General features: G+C 54.4%; 7 protein-coding genes across 7 annotated transcripts; all 7 read left to right on the top strand.

Annotated features, from left to right (window-relative positions):
• Window positions 1-3,974: 3,974 nt before the first annotated feature.
• LMJF_36_7000 (conserved hypothetical protein) lies at window positions 3,975-4,700 on the top strand (the record flags this gene model as incomplete). Its single annotated transcript, XM_001687245.1, has 1 exon — window positions 3,975-4,700. The coding sequence occupies one exon, from the start codon at window positions 3,975-3,977 to the stop codon at window positions 4,698-4,700; it is 726 nt and encodes a 241-aa protein (XP_001687297.1).
• Window positions 4,701-5,961: 1,261 nt separating this feature from the next.
• Window positions 5,962-6,339, top strand: LMJF_36_6995 (cytochrome c oxidase subunit I; the record flags this gene model as incomplete). Its single annotated transcript, XM_001687244.1, has 1 exon — window positions 5,962-6,339. The coding sequence occupies one exon, from the start codon at window positions 5,962-5,964 to the stop codon at window positions 6,337-6,339; it is 378 nt and encodes a 125-aa protein (XP_001687296.1).
• A 560-nt stretch (window positions 6,340-6,899) lies between these two features.
• Window positions 6,900-7,739, top strand: LMJF_36_6990 (putative acetyltransferase; the record flags this gene model as incomplete). The annotated part of the gene is made up of 1 exon (XM_001687243.1): window positions 6,900-7,739. One exon carries the CDS (start codon window positions 6,900-6,902, stop codon window positions 7,737-7,739), a length of 840 nt encoding a protein of 279 aa, XP_001687295.1.
• A 434-nt stretch (window positions 7,740-8,173) lies between these two features.
• Window positions 8,174-8,668, top strand: LMJF_36_6985 (putative U1A small nuclear ribonucleoprotein; the record flags this gene model as incomplete). The annotated part of the gene is made up of 1 exon (XM_001687242.1): window positions 8,174-8,668. One exon carries the CDS (start codon window positions 8,174-8,176, stop codon window positions 8,666-8,668), a length of 495 nt encoding a protein of 164 aa, XP_001687294.1.
• Window positions 8,669-9,737: 1,069 nt separating this feature from the next.
• On the top strand, window positions 9,738-11,933 carry LMJF_36_6980 (putative eukaryotic translation initiation factor 3 subunit 8; the record flags this gene model as incomplete). Its single annotated transcript, XM_001687241.1, has 1 exon — window positions 9,738-11,933. One exon carries the CDS (start codon window positions 9,738-9,740, stop codon window positions 11,931-11,933), a length of 2,196 nt encoding a protein of 731 aa, XP_001687293.1.
• An 827-nt stretch (window positions 11,934-12,760) lies between these two features.
• LMJF_36_6970 (conserved hypothetical protein) lies at window positions 12,761-13,657 on the top strand (the record flags this gene model as incomplete). The annotated part of the gene is made up of 1 exon (XM_001687240.1): window positions 12,761-13,657. One exon carries the CDS (start codon window positions 12,761-12,763, stop codon window positions 13,655-13,657), a length of 897 nt encoding a protein of 298 aa, XP_001687292.1.
• Window positions 13,658-14,254: 597 nt separating this feature from the next.
• Window positions 14,255-15,361, top strand: LMJF_36_6960 (conserved hypothetical protein; the record flags this gene model as incomplete). The annotated part of the gene is made up of 1 exon (XM_001687239.1): window positions 14,255-15,361. The coding sequence occupies one exon, from the start codon at window positions 14,255-14,257 to the stop codon at window positions 15,359-15,361; it is 1,107 nt and encodes a 368-aa protein (XP_001687291.1).
• Between the last annotated feature and the right edge of the window lie 146 nt (window positions 15,362-15,507).

The raw sequence follows: 15,507 nt of genomic DNA, 5'->3' as shown, positions 1-15,507 counted from the left end.
TAACCCTAACCCTAACCCTAACCCTAACCCTAACCCTAACCCTAACCCTAACCCTAACCCTAACCCTAACCCTAACCCTAACCCTAACCCTAACCCTAACCCTAACCCTAACCCTAACCCTAACCCTAACCCTAACCCTAACCCTAACCCTAACCCTAACCCTAACCCTAACCCTAACCCTAACCCTAACCCTAACCCTAACCCTAACCCTAACCCTAACCCTAACCCTAACCCTAACCCTAACCCTAACCCTAACCCTAACCCTAACCCTAACCCTAACCAGTACAGTAGCACACCCGTACACCAGTACAGTAGTACACCGTCACGCACCCGTCCAGGTGGAGAGGGTGTCGCTGTGCAAAGAATCAGTGGAGATATAAACCCTAACCCTAACCCTAACCCTAACCCTAACCCTAACCCTAACCAGTACAGTAGCACACCCGTACACCAGTACAGTAGTACACCGTCACGCACCCGTCCAGGTGGAGAGGGTGTCGCTGTGCAAGGAATCAGTGGAGATATAAACCCTAACCCTAACCCGTACCCGTACCCGTACCCGTACCCGTACCTTCACCAGTGCACCAGTACACGTTGTACACGTACTCTTGTACAGTGGCGCAGATAGGGTAATTGCAAGCGGCTGCGAGCCCCTCACCACCGATGCGCGGCGGGGCGGCGTGGTACCGGGGCCGTACTGGTAGTCGGAGGGTTTCGCTATCACCGGGAGTCTTTTGCGTCTGTTTCGGCGCTGGGATGCGCAACCACCTCCGAGGGCGGCGCTATCTCCCTCATTTGGTGTGCGGTGTGGTCTGGCACGCCGAGGAAACGCCTCTCTTCACAGTGCCCAAGGATAACGCTGTGGGGCAAAGCCTTCAACGACGGCGGGGTTTCGTCGGCACTCGGCGCACCCACCGAGAGACGTAGTGTGGGCGTCGCGGGTTTTCCGCCGCCGCGTAAAGGAGGTCCCGCGCACACGCGGGGTAGGTCGTGGCGGTCGACGATCCGCAGCATCAGAAAAAAAGACACCGAAACGTACGGCCCGGTGCGGTGCGCAACCGTCGCCGCAGGGGCTTGGGTGCAGACAAAACCGCTTTCCACCGGACGCAAAATAGGGCCTGCATACCGAAAAGCAGACCACACGACGGACTCGCTTCTCGGCGGACCCCGCCAGCGGCGCGGCGAGCCGACGCGTAGCTATGAACGTCGGGAGCTGGGCGGCGCCGCGATGGAGCAGCTTTCCGGCGACGGCATCGGAAAGACGGAAGGCACAACCGGCAGATGGCGTGGAGGTCGATGTCGGGTGCGTTGGCCCCACACGGGTCCGTGAGCGGGGTGCGCGCACCACGGAGAACGACACCCGGGCTGTGGCACCGTTCCTCACGGAAGCTCGCGCATGACGCCGCAGCCGCCCGGCAGCATCCAGCAGACCACCGACTAAGGAAACCGAAACCTGAAACCACTTTGTCCGAGACGAGAGTCGGCTGGTTAAGGAGAGTCGACGAGGAGCGGCAGCCACTCAGACCCTCCACCCCCTGCAGTGCGAGGGCTCACATGGAGACGTGCTACAGGCACGAAGACCAACGGAGGAGAGTGAAAGGGCTTTAGGCAACACCAGAAAGTGACACCCTTCAGCGCGCCACTGACAAGCGAGACTGGCGCTGAGTGAGCACAGTGATCTGTGAATCGCCGCCACGTACGCAACGAAATAAAGCGACCTTTGCACTATGAACCAATCACCTCCTGCTCGCTCGTTCTTGGTCCGCTCCGTGGCGGCGCAGCTGACGAGGTCACGACAAGCACCACTGCGCCCCAAGCGCCGCCACAGCACCGGAGGCAAGAGCAGGAGAGCGACGAAGAAAAGGGAGAAGGAGGCGGCACCCCGCCTGCAACGGACTGCGCGCCCTGGCGCCTGCAAAGAGGCAGCGATCTCTCCCGAGGTCGTCCCGCTACGGAGACGCAGCGCGCAAGCCCGCTGAGGAGAACCACGACCGTGGGGTTCAGTGCTGCTGCAAAGGCTGGCGTTTGAGATGACAGGAGACCAGTGACCGGAAGAAAAGAGGGCGAGGGACGAGCACTGAAGGGTGAGGAAGACCGTTTGCCTCTCCGCGAACAGAGAGCATGCGCAGAAGACCCTACGAAGGAAAAGGCCACAGCCAAGCGCCACACAGCTTCCCCACAAATACCGCCACACCGGGCAACATGGCCACTGCAGCGTCCTCATTCAACGAGGGCCCTGCATGCGGCAGTCTGAGCCGTCAGCCGCAGCGGGCTACAAGGTGACCCCCTGCAGCGCACCCCCTGCTGTGCAGGAAGTGAATCTCGGAAGCGAAGCACTCGTTCATACGCAATGCACGCAGACACGACGCACGTAGCAAGCCGCTTGCACAGCGACTCATTGGATCGCTTTTTGAAGAAAATAAAAATCCGCAGTTGCGGGGCTGAAAACCACTGAGCCTTCAAGACTGGGGGCATGGAGAGAACGTGGATTGTCGAAAGCTCTTTTTGTATCATGAAGCAGCACTGGCATCACCGGACACTACTGCAACAAAAAACGTCTCTGCTATAAAATGGCACCGCGATAACTCGGGGAACGAGGCCGCCGCTGGTCGGTAAACAGCCGCACGGGTCCAAGGCCCAAGCTGGCCTCCCCCCCCCCACACACACACACGATGAGGAGCAGCGACGCCGCCCCGAAAAGCGGAGCGTCACCCTAGGCGTTATTGATGAGAATTGTGGCTGACCGTGCAGTTTCGTTAGGGATGCGTTCCGCCGCGTGAAAACACGTCTGCGGTGCACGCGTCGTCTACGGAGGTTTGCGGACGGACGCCCAGGGCACAGACATATCCGTTTTCGACCGTGGAGTATATCTGGCGAGCGGCTCTCAGCAAAGGCTTTGTGTCGGCGCAACAGGTCGCATGAGGCTGTGGGTGAGGGTTGGCCGAGGAAGTTGCAGCGCCTGACTGCAGAGGGGGGTTTAGCCGACCAATTTTCGCTAAGCGTCTCCTCGTCTTTCACCCCCTTCCTCTTGCTTTTTTGAGCTGGCTGCCGCGTGTGCCTGTCGTTGCGACCATCTCCCCTTGTGTAACTGCTCGGAGCTGATATTGTAGATGAAGCTGTAGGCGGGTCGGCGTTGTGCATTACCGTGTCTTCAGAGTGCCAGTGAGGTTTCGGTAGGGTTAGAAATAGAGGCAGGCGCAGCATCCACCACGTGAGGTACGGTTGGCCTTGATGACGCATCGTCGTGTAGTGGAAGGATGTTAAACTCGGCATGAAATGACGTGGTTGAACAAACGTAGACCGTAACTTGTCGACGCACTTTTGTGCAAGAATGCATGTTAGCGTGAATGAAGCTTTTTTAGAGTGGCTGCTGCGTCCGTGCACCTGTACGGAATCGCAGACAAAAAGAATACAGAAATGCATGCGTGCTCGCCCCGGCAGTGAAGAAAATGACGAATGCGAGTTTGCTGTACTGCTCCGTTCTGGAGCAAAGGGGACAGAGTAGCAGGTGACCTGGTTTTCACTTTGGTATGCGGTCTCGATTTATTTTCGTGGGTTAGCTTACCTATAGCCTGATGTGTACATGCGCGTGGTGGTGTTCAAAAGACATCATCTGTTCTGAAGTCAAGGGATGCTGCGAAACAAAGTTGCAGCCTTTGAGAGGCGCAAGTCAGCGCCTGTGATGCTTCTGCTGAGCAGTCCGCCTCATGTGTCTTTCATTATCCTCGTGCTATCTGTTTTCTCTGCTTTTTTTTTGTTTGCCATGCTATTCGATCCCTCCCACCTCACAGTATATAAATGCATGGTTACAGAGCGGTCTATAGGCGCCCTGGCTTTGCACGTTCTAAACCTCTTCCGCGTTGTAACTCCCTGTACCTTTCTAGATTGCAAAGCTTGTACCAGTTCTACTGTTTGGTTTTTTTTTCATACACGCACACGTCTTTTTTAACATTTTTTTTCATACACCTCGTTTCAAAATGCTTGCTACACTGACAGATATCACCAATGTGCAGGCGACGCCTCCGCAATCCCTGAAGGGGAAGATCGCGGCGGTGAACGTGGCTCCTGTAGCCCCTGCAGTGGCTCGGCACACCGTTGCTCAACACAACCCGTACAAGTGGAAGTGCTTGCCTGCAGGCACTTACCCCGCTGCCGACATGATGGGGGATATGGAAGATGCTTGCACGTTGCCTATGCAGGATCTGTTTCAGGAAAAAGAGGACCGCACCCCTCCTGCTCCTGGCGGGCCATCGGTGTGCAACAGCCTTGTGCAGTTCAAGTGCCACCAAGCTGAATTTGTATCATCGATGGAGGTGGATAAAGGTCAGTACGTTGTGGTTCAGGGTGACCGAGGTATCGATATCGGGGTTGTGATCCGCATCAACACGAACTCTAAGAAAACCTACGTGGAACGCACCGGCCCTGTCGGGAGTATTTTGCGCCACGCAACTCAACGCGAAGTGGACTACTGGGCGACCGATTTGAAAGATGCTGAGGCGATGGCCGCTGCCTTCTGTCAGGCAAAGGCCCGTTCGCATGGCCTGCCGATGGAGATCGCGTACGCAGAGTACCAGTTTGACAAGAAGAAGCTGACTTTTTATTATGAGGCACGAACACGCATTGATTTCGTGCAGCTTCTGAAGGAACTCTACCGCGAATACGGCTGCCGTATCTGGATGGAGAAACTTCGCAATCACGAGTAGGGAGGTTTGCAACGCCGTTCTGGGGCGTCGCATAGTGAATGTTTTCTTTTTTTCGTATTATTGGTTCTCTTTTCTGTGTGTGTTTTCATGTACCGACGCCTTTTTCGTTTGGCTTCTTAGCTTTCTTTTTGTGCGTATGACACCCTTCTTGCTCTTTGCTCTTAGGTATGGACGCTGGCTTGTTCTGCATGTGTATGTATAGAGGAAACAGGATGCCAGATACGGTCCAACCTCTTCTGGGTCTCTTTGTCTCTGAGGTTGACGCTGCTGTGCACGTTTCGTGTTACTGCAAAACATACCGGTATGTGCGACACTCAAGATGAGTTCCTTGCAAAGTCGAAACGCAAGAATAATGCAACTTCATGAAGTTTGCGTTGACATTGCTGCTGCAACAGGGGACAAAAAGGGAAAAGCCGAACGAGTTTTCGATTGCACCAAAGTATGTTGTCAATGGTGGCGGAGTGGTACCAGAGCACTTTGTGGTGTTTTCTCTTAAGGGAGCTCGTGCTTTTCACTTCGTGTTTCTTTTTTTTTTCCTCTTTCTCTTGTCTATTTGTCTCGATGCTTTGGTTCTTCTCGTTTGTGCCTGTTTTGTTTTTTCTGTTTTGTTTCATGCTGTATTTTTTTTTTTTCTCTCCCTCTTGCTTTTGTGTAGCATCCTCCTGTCAACGATATCAGACACCTAGTCGCCAATTCTGTGAAAAACTTCTGGAGGGATGTTGGCGGAGTTTTGAACAAGGAAAGGCAGGTGTGTTTCTTTTCTTTTTCTCATACCGGATAGACTTCACCCGGAAGGGTTAGATTTTGTCTTTGCTTCATCTCTTTTTTTGCTTTTTTTTTGCTGGGGGTCAAATGAAAAGCACGACACACAAAGAAGAAATCAATATTGAAATATATATGTTTGTACTGTAGTTTAGCGTGGTGCGTCGATGTGCGCGCGGAGAAGTAAAAGATAGTTGTGGTGCACCTGCTCCCACCGGGATGACTGATGGGTGTTGGCGTCGAAAATGATCGACAGTGTCTCTTCTTCCGATTGGTGCTCATGAAAGCTGAAGTGGCTGAGCTCTCTGCTCGTAGTACTCTGTCTTCAGATGCAAGTCTCTTATCTTCCTTACCCTACCTCTCTCTATCTTCGACATATATGTATACACGTATATGTTTCTTTTTTTGTGATGGCATCACCTCCTCGGGATCGTTACTGACGATCATGATTCTTGCAGGTAGTGTACACACTTTGCCGCTCTTCTAACTCATTCCAGCAATGATGTTTCGCCAAGCGCTTTCCGTTAGCAAGCGCACATATATGCTTGCTTTTAACAGCAAGGCGAAGGCGCGCCCGAACTTTGGTCTACGTGGCGTCGGCTACTGGACGAGCGAGGTGTATCACAAGCCTGGCCAGAATTACTGGATGGTTGTGTGCTGCACGGGCCCGTTCCTACTTGTGGGCGCAATCATGATGGACGGCTTCTGGTCAAAGCTGGATGATATTTCCGGCGGCGGCCCCAGCGCTCTGGACTACGGGTGGCGTGCCCAGGACCGTAAGCCGTGGGACTTCTCCTTCGATATTGGTGAGGGTTACGCTGCTGGTCCGGCCGTTTATCGTCCGGCCTCTGGTGCGGTCGACCTCGGTCATCATTAGGGCTTCTGGTGGCTGGAATTCGAGACTGGTACCGGAAGCTTTAAACGCGTAGTAGGGTATGGTAGTACTGTCTTCATGAAGTTTTTCATGTGTGCAGGACGTTTTTTTTAGTTGTGTGCTGACTCGCTTTCGTGCTTTTTATGCTTTTGTTTCGGGTTTTTATACTAGGACGCCCCATTGAAAGGAACACAAAAAGGAATATCGTGTCAGGGTGTGCGCATCTCTGCCATCTGTTAAAATCTCGCTTTTGCAGTGGTAGGACGTTCTCGGTAAGGGATTGCTTTGCTTTATTCTTCCCACGATTCTGCCACGCCGAATGGCCTTGTGGCAAGAGTTTCGCTTCTCGCAGAAGCGTGGAATGCTCAATATCGATGCTGATTGTCACGGGCTCTCTTGCAGGGACGTCCAGCTGCAGACCTTTGTGTTTTTGGCGATGAATGTGGTGAGCTTGCTGCTTGCTGCCCTACTTCTCTGCTCTTTCCCCCTCTTTTCACGGTTTTGATTCGTGCAGGACAGAAAGGAACACCAGCGCCGGATGCGACGGCTGTGGGGGTGATGGTATGAACGTCGTTTCCGTCCAAGTTGTATCACCGCGCCACTCTTTTTGTGGTGTGGCGGAGCACACCGCAAGCTCGTTGTTCAATCACAGAGGCACCATCTACCTCTGCGACTCGTGCCTCTACACATTTGCGCATGCGGGCCACTTGCAGCAGCATCTGCAGCGTTGTAGTAATGCCTTTTGGATCCCGGGCGATGAGATTTATAGAGACGAGGAGCGTCGTCTTTGTGTGTTCGTGCTCGATGGCAGGAAGCCGCATTGTGCCGCTATGGCACGACGAATTTGCTTGTTATCAAAGCTGTTTCTCGTCGACAAGGTGACACTAGATGATGTTCATTTTTTCTCGTTCAATGCGCTATTCGAGGTGGATGATGAGGGGTTTCACTTTGTAGGCTACTTTAGCAAAGAATGGACGAGCAGCTGGAGTTGTATGAACACTCTATCGTGCGTGATGGTGCTGCCGCCTTTTCGATCAAAAGGCTATGGTAGCTTTCTTGTCCGGCTGTCCTATGATATCGCGCGGCTGGAGGGGATGGTCGGCACTCCTGAACGCCCGCTTAGCAAGAGCGGCAACGCCCTTTTTCGTAAAGTGTGGCAGGAGGAGGTGTTGTTTGCCGTGTTCGCGCTCGGTGAACAAGGTTCCCCGGTGACGGTGGGGGAGCTGAGCAAGATGTCAAGTCTTATCGTCGAAGACGTCCTGGTTGCGCTGCAGGACTTGGATGTTCTTTTTAGCGTCGGGAAGCAAGGGCCCCTGCTTGTGGTTAACGCCTCGGAGAAGCGGAAACTGCTGAAGCGGCGCCTTGCGGGTGAGAAGCTGTATTGGACCAGCGCGCCGTCGTGAAGGATTGATGACTGTTTGTGTTGCGTGTGTGTGTGAAATACAATGAGGTAGGTCAACAACGACTATGAAACAGAAGAGAGAGAGATGGGTGTTTGTGGGGAACGTGGTCTTGTTATGAACAGCGTATGAACTCGTAAGTGCGCAGCTCGCCGGGTGAGAATGCGCTTTCTTCGGCATGTTTCTTCAGGCTCGATGGTCAAGTCTGCTTTCTGACATGGTCTCTCTGTGCCAACTTCTCTTCCTGGTGGTGTTTCTGCTTTGCTCTCTGTGCTTCGGGGCTGTGTCGTGAGTGGCGGCCGCGATCCCTTATAGCCGTAGTTTGGGGTGTGTTTCTTCTTTGTTGCGTCGCTTGCAGGGCCCCGCGGGCATTCTACTTGTCTCGTCAAAGCGAAAAAATATCCTGCAGCAGATCAATAAGCACAAGTGCGGACAACATGGAGTTTATCGAGGTGACTAATGTCACGTTTCCCGTAGGAGTCGAGCATACTCGGCGCACGCTGTTGAGGGTGTTCGAGAGGGTGCAATCTGTGGAGGACATTGTAGTGGACGTGCGAGAGGGTCGGGCGATGATCTCCTTCACAGAATCGTCGGCGGCACAGGAGTCGTTGATATCGCTCGACGGTTTTCCGCTTTTTGGACGGGCGCTGTGCCTGAGTGTCTCACCTCCCCCGGCTTCACCGATTCGTGGGTACATTGTGGCAACAAAGCCGTCAAAGTATCTTCTCGTGCGCAACACGCCGTATCTGGCGGTGGTGGTGAAGCTGAAGCACATTGCCGGTGTCGTCGCCGTCACATCGGCGGGGGTGAACAGTTGCTTTGTCGTGGCAGAGTCTGTTGAGGATACGACGCTCGTGAAGAATGTGCTGCTGTCCCATCCCAGCAGGTGGGGCACTGACGTGTTGGTCTCTTATCTGCGAAGGCTCTCGTGACGCTCCACTACTTTCTCTCTGCTGCTTTTCCGTCTTCGTCTAGGAGTCTTCTGTCAGTCCATACTTGTGTCGTTCGCCCCCCTCCCCTCCCCCACCCCCACGTGCGCCCGCAAAGCGGCGAGACAACTACACAAAAACAAAGACGAAAGAATGGATGCAGCCACGTTGCTGAGACGCATCGGGGATGTCGAGAAGGTGAATCGCCAAAGCGTGGAGGAGGCAGCATGTGAGCTTAAAGCGGCGGTGTTGCTGTTCAACAACCAAGTGCGCCTCTTGGGTGGCACTCAGTCGTGGCTAATCCCAACGGAAAGGGGCCTCGATGAGGACCAGACGTTTTTCGAGACACCCGAGCAATCGTTCTTGGCGCTGACGGAGGAAGAGGTTGCTGCGATGCATCCAGAACAGTTGTCCAGGTATGTGCCGCGTCTCTGCGAGTGCTTACGCACCGAGGAGGGTTTCGTGGCCGCTGCAAGGCTGCATGACGTGGTGAAGTGGCACGGAGCAGAGCTTCTGCATGCTCCAAAGCTGCGACTCACGTGGCGCCGTATCAGAGCGTCGCTGGAGAACCTGATGGAGTGCGGTGCGGCTGCAGCTGAACGGAAGTGTGTAAGCAGCACTCTCCAAATGATGGACGCACTGATGAGATAGTTGAGCTCGTAGCTCAACAAGAGAGCAGTCTTTTTGTTTGTGTGTGTGTCACGTGCGGTATTGTTCTGCTATTCAATGACCATGACCTACTATTTTACTGTGGAGGGCAAAAAATAGGACGTTAGCATTATGTTTGCGTTGGAGAAGTCGAGCCACTCGGACTGTTTTGGTCTGTACGCCACAGATTGGCTCTTGCGCCTCCGCGCTTTAGGCCTGTTGGACGAAGCGTATGCACGGGTGGAGATGCATCTTGTCTGTCGAATGCCTCCTCACGCTTCCGCACTGTTTCTCTGCATTCCTTTTTTTTTCCCTCTCACCCTCTTGGCAAACCTTCTCTCTACACTTTGGTACCAAACGCAGAACGCTCATATACTTTTTTCTTTTGCCTGTGAACCGCGCGTCTTTCTGTTTTCCGTAAAAGATGAACTTTTTCGCGATCAGCTCTAGCGACAGCGACAGCGAGTCGGAGAAGAGCCTGCTCCGTGAGGAGGTGTCGGAGGCGCAGATCAACCCCTTCTGGTTTGAGTGGACCGATGAGGAAGAGCTGGAGGAGCGCCAGGAGGTGATTCCCAAGAAGGAGAAGGCGGCCAACTCTATTCAAGCGCTGTGCGACACGTTTGACTACAATGCGGGTAATGAATCGTGGCGTGAGGCGCTCGAGGCGTTTAAGCGCATGTGCGATGAGGTGCATACGTTTGTGCGCAAGTACAAGGTGGCGCCGCAGGGATTGCAGAACTGCCTTCAGGACATGCCGAATCTGGCCGAGCATCTGGAGGGCAAGGGACGCGAGGACTTTGCGAATCGTTTGGAGTTCAAGAGCCTGAAGGAGCTCGTCGCATTGGTGGAGGAGACGGAGAAACTTTACAAGAAGGAGCTCGAGGAGCTGGCGAAGGGTCCAGAGAACGATGACGGTGCGCAGGACGAAGACGAGGATGCCGGCGCGGAGCTGACAGAGGCCGAATACGCGCAGATCCTCGAGGACATCTCCGGTTCCCGTGAGGTGAACCTGGTGGGCAAGGTCGAGAAGGTGATTCGCGCGTGTGCTCGCAAGGGATACACGAACCTGGAGATCTCCGCGATGGGTATCGCCGTCTCGGCTGTCCTGCGCCGCGACAGCCGCAAGCTTCTGGTGAGCTCCGACACGTGGGAGCGTGCCTTCAAGTGGGGTGCCAAGTTCTTCAGTCGCATGATCGCCGCCACTAACGTCCGCTTCGTCGAGGACTCCTCGTCGGTGAATGCACGCAACATCGTCGTGCCTGGCGGCATCCACGGCTTCTTGACGTACCTTCACACCGAGTTAGTGAACAAGTCCAAGTTTGAGGAGGTGGCCAGCCAGGAGTACCTCAAGATCATCACCTTTGAAAACGAACTTGCCGTGCTCGCTGATCGGGCCCTAGGCTACTATCAGGCCCGCAAGAGGATCGAGCCGTCGAAGGCGTGTATTTCCATCCTCTTCGACATCCTCGGCCAGCGCCGTCAGGAGGCTCATCAGCTCTTCTACGACTCCCTCTCCTCGACAGACAGTCTCACCATCATATCGAAGTCTGTCTTCGATACTGTCCGTGCCCTCCACAAGCTTAGCCTTCAACTGAGGCCCAGTGTTGCACTCTCAGCGTCTGGTGTATGCCACGTTGCGTACCAGTACGGTCTGCGCGGCCTGTACCGCGAGGGTCGCGACTACCTGCTTCGCACAGGCGTGGTGAACAGCATCGCCGTCTCCGATGCCCCGCTGGCTATTCTGCTCAATAGGGCCATTGCCCAGCTCGGGTTGGCCGCGTTCATCGCGGGCGATATCCCTACGGCGCACCAACTGCTGCGCACCATTTGGGGCCTCCGGTCGAACCAGGTGCTGATCGGCCAGTCGCCGCCGCCCAAGTCGGTGCTGGATGACGAGCACGCGGAAATGGAGTACCGAAACTTGCTTCTTCCTCCCCACATGCACATGCCCGTCGCGCAGCTGGAGCTGGCGTCCGTTCTCTCCGGCCTCCTCATGGGCGTGAAGATGGAGGCGCAGAATCCGTACGAGCGCAACCACATGGAGCGCTACGTGTACAACACGGTCACGCGTACCCCTGATCTCATGGGAAAGCCGTTCTCCTTCAAGGAGCAGGTGGCCGTTGCCTACGAGCACTTGAAGGCTGGCAACTACATTGGTGCCAAGGAGCAGGTGGAGGCGATGACCACATTCGACACCCTTCCATTGGGCAAGGAGACGCGCAAACGGTATCTGCAGAGGCTGAAGGAGGTTGCGCTGCTTGTGTTCTGCTACACGAACCGCACGAACTTCTCCACCATGTCTGTCGTCAACCTGGCCATCAAGTTTGACATGGAGGAAAGCGACGTGCGTCGTGCAGTCAACGAAATACTGTCAGAGAACACAACGCTGAGCGCGTACTGGGACCGCGATGACGCGTACTTGTACCTGGACCGCAATAACGCGACGCGCCTCCAGCACTTGGTGAAAGGGACGTCGGAGAGCATCTCCAACCTGGCGAAGCACTGCGAGAGCCGCCTCCGTGCGAACGGTGGCCGTGGCCGCGGTCGCGGTGGCATGGCCGGTGGTAGGGGCGGTGCCGGGGTGCGCGGCGCTGGCGGACGTGGCCGTGGCAGCCGCTAAGCCTCTGAAGGTGTGGATGTTGGGCAGGCGAAGGCGACAAAAGAAGTGGCAATACAGTAGCTTTTACATGCCGCAAGCTGGGTGACGGCGGAGATGTGTGATTAACAGCTAAGAAAAGGAAAAAAGGAAAGCACACAGAAAGCGAGTCGCCTCATTTGCTTTTTTGTGTGTGTTTTACAGGTTTGTTTTGAGCCTTTGTTTTGTTGGGGGCGGCACGCGGCTCGTTGTTCTTGTGATTGTCTCACGTTGGCCCCTTTTCTACTTGTATTTGAACTCTGTGGCTTGAGTGCAAGGTAATGATTGAGGAGGGTTGTTTAAGGTAACGTTTGTCTAAAACTGTTTTTATGTCCAGCAAGCCGCACGTCGGGACGGGCTTTGTCACGTCGCCCTTCTTTATCCGACCTGCAAATTGACTTGGCTGCAGCGTCAGTGGGTTTCGGCGATGGGTGCTTGCCGCGGTGACCCATCCGGCACTCGTCCAGTTTGCAGCGCGTTTTTTGCGTGCTGTAGCGGAGTGCATGACGGGCCCAGAGCTCGCTGTGAAAGGCCTCTCGAGACGGCGCAGCTTATCGTCACGCCTTCTTCTTTCCTCGAGATAGGGGCGGGGGCGGCGTAGTGCTCCTCTATTTGTGCTCTCTCTCTCTCTTGCTTTTTCAACAGCGGAGGATCTTGAGCACCTTACTCTGACGGGCGCTCCCATCATCGTCACGGTCTACCTTTCTGCTTCTTCCTCTCACTTCCATGTCTGTGTCACCCTTTGGCCTCAGCATGAACTCTGCTCTTGACACGTGTTCGGTACGGGCTTCCGTGCATAAAAGCAAAATACAATGTTTCGAAGCGGCAGCAGTGCGAGGCCCAAGCTTGAACCCGCAGCTGCTGGCTCGTACCAGCCCGTCCAGGTACCAAAGGAAAAGTACGACAAGATTGTCGAGGGCAGAAATCGCTTCTTCGTGACGTCTATCGTCAGTGTCGCTGCTTTCTTAGGCATAAGCGCCCTTCCGCAGTTTCTCATCTATCGATGTGTTCGCCGGGTGTACCGAAACTATTGTCACGGGAAGGTGCTTGACCTTTCTCCGAAGCTCTATGACAGCAAGGACGTAGCGTTGTACGAGATGTCCAAGGCTGTTCGCGTTGAGTTTCTAATCGAGGAGAAGGTTGTAGACGACGGTCACTACCGCTTAGATGTGGCGCTTTCAGAAGCTGAGCAGGAGAAGCGGCGGCGTGCCATGACGCTGGATTTTATGGTCCGAAACGATCATAACTGGGTGGGCAGCACGGTGAACTTCGCCACCGTTCTGCGTGCAGATACGCAGCTACCGGGCTTTTCAAAGTACGATTGTGTCCTTCTTCGTGACGAGCTGCTCAACCAGAACGAAAGCAAGGCCCGCAATCTCTTTGATTCCGCAGCACAGTACGTAAAGGAGGATGGGGTGTTTCTTGTCATGGATGTCGGGAAGTCAGCGTACCCGAGACTGATCAAGTTGGCTCGGTGGTTCAGCAACGCCACAAACAGCAGTATGTCTTTTGTACACGACTATCACGGGTGGATTCGTGAGAGCATGCTGTACGATATCAAGGAGGAGCAGAGATGCCTTTTTGGTTTCTACTACGCCCTTGTTCTTCAGCCGCGGAAGGCGGTACCGGCGATGACCCAGAAGACGACGACGTCGATGACAGAGGTGAAGGAGTCACAACAGCGGCCACATGGAAAGAGCGCATTGTAGTCACAGAATGGACAGTTGCCCACCGACTTCAAAGTGTGGAAAACGAGTAAATAATATGCTTTACTTTCTTGGCGCTTCAAATCACTTCGCGCCGAGACGGGTGTGTTTTGGGTGCGTCGTTCTTGCGTCATGCGCATCAGCTATCTACATGGAGAGGGAGTGACACATGGGAGCCCACATCGCCGTGACTTACGGCGCTGATGAAGCGAGACTACGCAGTGTGTGACCTCTACGCGTCGGCTTCTTTATCTCCTTGCTACCGCGGCTTCTGGGCGCCCGTCTCTATGCTGCATTCTGTTGCTCTTCACTTGTCCGTTTTTCTTTGCTGTTCTGCCACCGCTCCTCCCCTTCCGCGTATTCTCCTAGGTGGAAAGCATTGTGCACTTGTGGGAGCGCAAATCGGTTTTCATTGTGACCCGCAACCATTGAGAGTAGCACACACCTGAAATTTTTTTTCTCCTCTTGCGCTTCGCACGTACGCGCGTCTTCGTCAAGAACACAGCACCAGCAAACAAAGGCTGGGCTTTTTTCTATATTTCCATTGAACATTCTTAGAGCTGAGTTTCTTTGGTTCTCTCTCTTTGCGGTGCCGGCAAGATGACGACGGGGCAGCAACAGTCTATCGAGGGGCTGAGGAATGAGCTGCAGCAGCTAGAGGATTCGCTTATGGTGCGGGAGGAGGCGCTTCAGCGCAAGAGACAGCAGTCTGAGAGGCTCAACAATGAGCTGGTGGACGCGTACCTCTCTACCACGTCGCAGGAAGAATCGAGGGCTTCCGCTAACGAAGCGTATCGTACTGCATCCCGGGCGAAGCAGGTGCTGGAAAACAGTGAGACACAGAGCAACGAGTCTATGTGGTCGAATCGCGACGATTATGTTAGCCAACTAATGGCAGCGGACGAGGAAAGAAAGGGTGTTGAGGCTGACATCGGCGAGGTTTCTTCGCGCATCAAAGAACTAAGGGAGGACAAAGTGGACGCTCAGAAGCGTCTCACGGTGGCACGTCTCATGTCAATGCTGGACGACCTTCAAAGCCTGCTCAAGAAGAAAGTTTACGGCCCGAGCGGCAGCGAGGAGACACGGGCACAGGAGCTTCTCAAGACAGTGCAGGAGCTGTCGCGCGAGCGCGAGCGCACGATCCACTTGCTTTCAAAGAAAGAGCGGGAAATGGCTTCTCTTATCGACTTGAAGCAGCGTCGCATCGAGGAGCTGCGAAAGGAGTTTACGCGGAATGTGAGCATGTATGCGGACTCGAACAAGAGGGAGTTGTTGAATGTCGCCCAGCGCATCCAGGGAGAGCGCCACCAGCTGCTCGAAGAAATGGAGCGTCTTGAGGAGGCGAACCGAAAGATTACCGATGTTCTGATGGACACCAAGTACACTACAGAGTCGGCAATCAAGGATCGTGATACGGCTCTTTCGGCCGTCGAGACGATGGGCGTTTCGACGAATCCGGAGAGGGAGTGCTTGCAGCTGCGCGAGCGCATTCAGAAGGCGAACGCAGAGCGCCGCATGTACGTGCTGAAGATGGAGGAGGTGCAGAGCAGCATCGACGAAGATACGGTCATGTACAATACGCGTATGTCGAAGCTCCGCAAAGAGATTCTATTTTACCAAGATGAGACCGTACGTTTCGAGAAGGAAAACAAGGACTTAAAACACCTCTGCGATACTCTCGCTGGATCGCTCGATGGCTCGCATTGACGCAGGAAGTCATCTTTTGAAGCCACTGATTTCTTTCCCAGCACTGCCAGCTGTACACACGCTGCTCGAGTATCCTTCTTTGGCTGCATTCATCTCTTTTTTTTTTCGGGGCAGGGGCGGCGCGCTGAGCTCGCTTTTGATCGTTC

This window comes from Leishmania major, chromosome 36 (genome assembly GCF_000002725.2).
Source record: "Leishmania major strain Friedlin complete genome, chromosome 36".
NCBI lineage: Eukaryota > Euglenozoa > Kinetoplastea > Trypanosomatida > Trypanosomatidae > Leishmania > Leishmania major.
The sequence above is the reverse complement of the archived record's forward strand: the minus strand, read 5'-3'. Positions and strand labels throughout refer to the sequence as shown.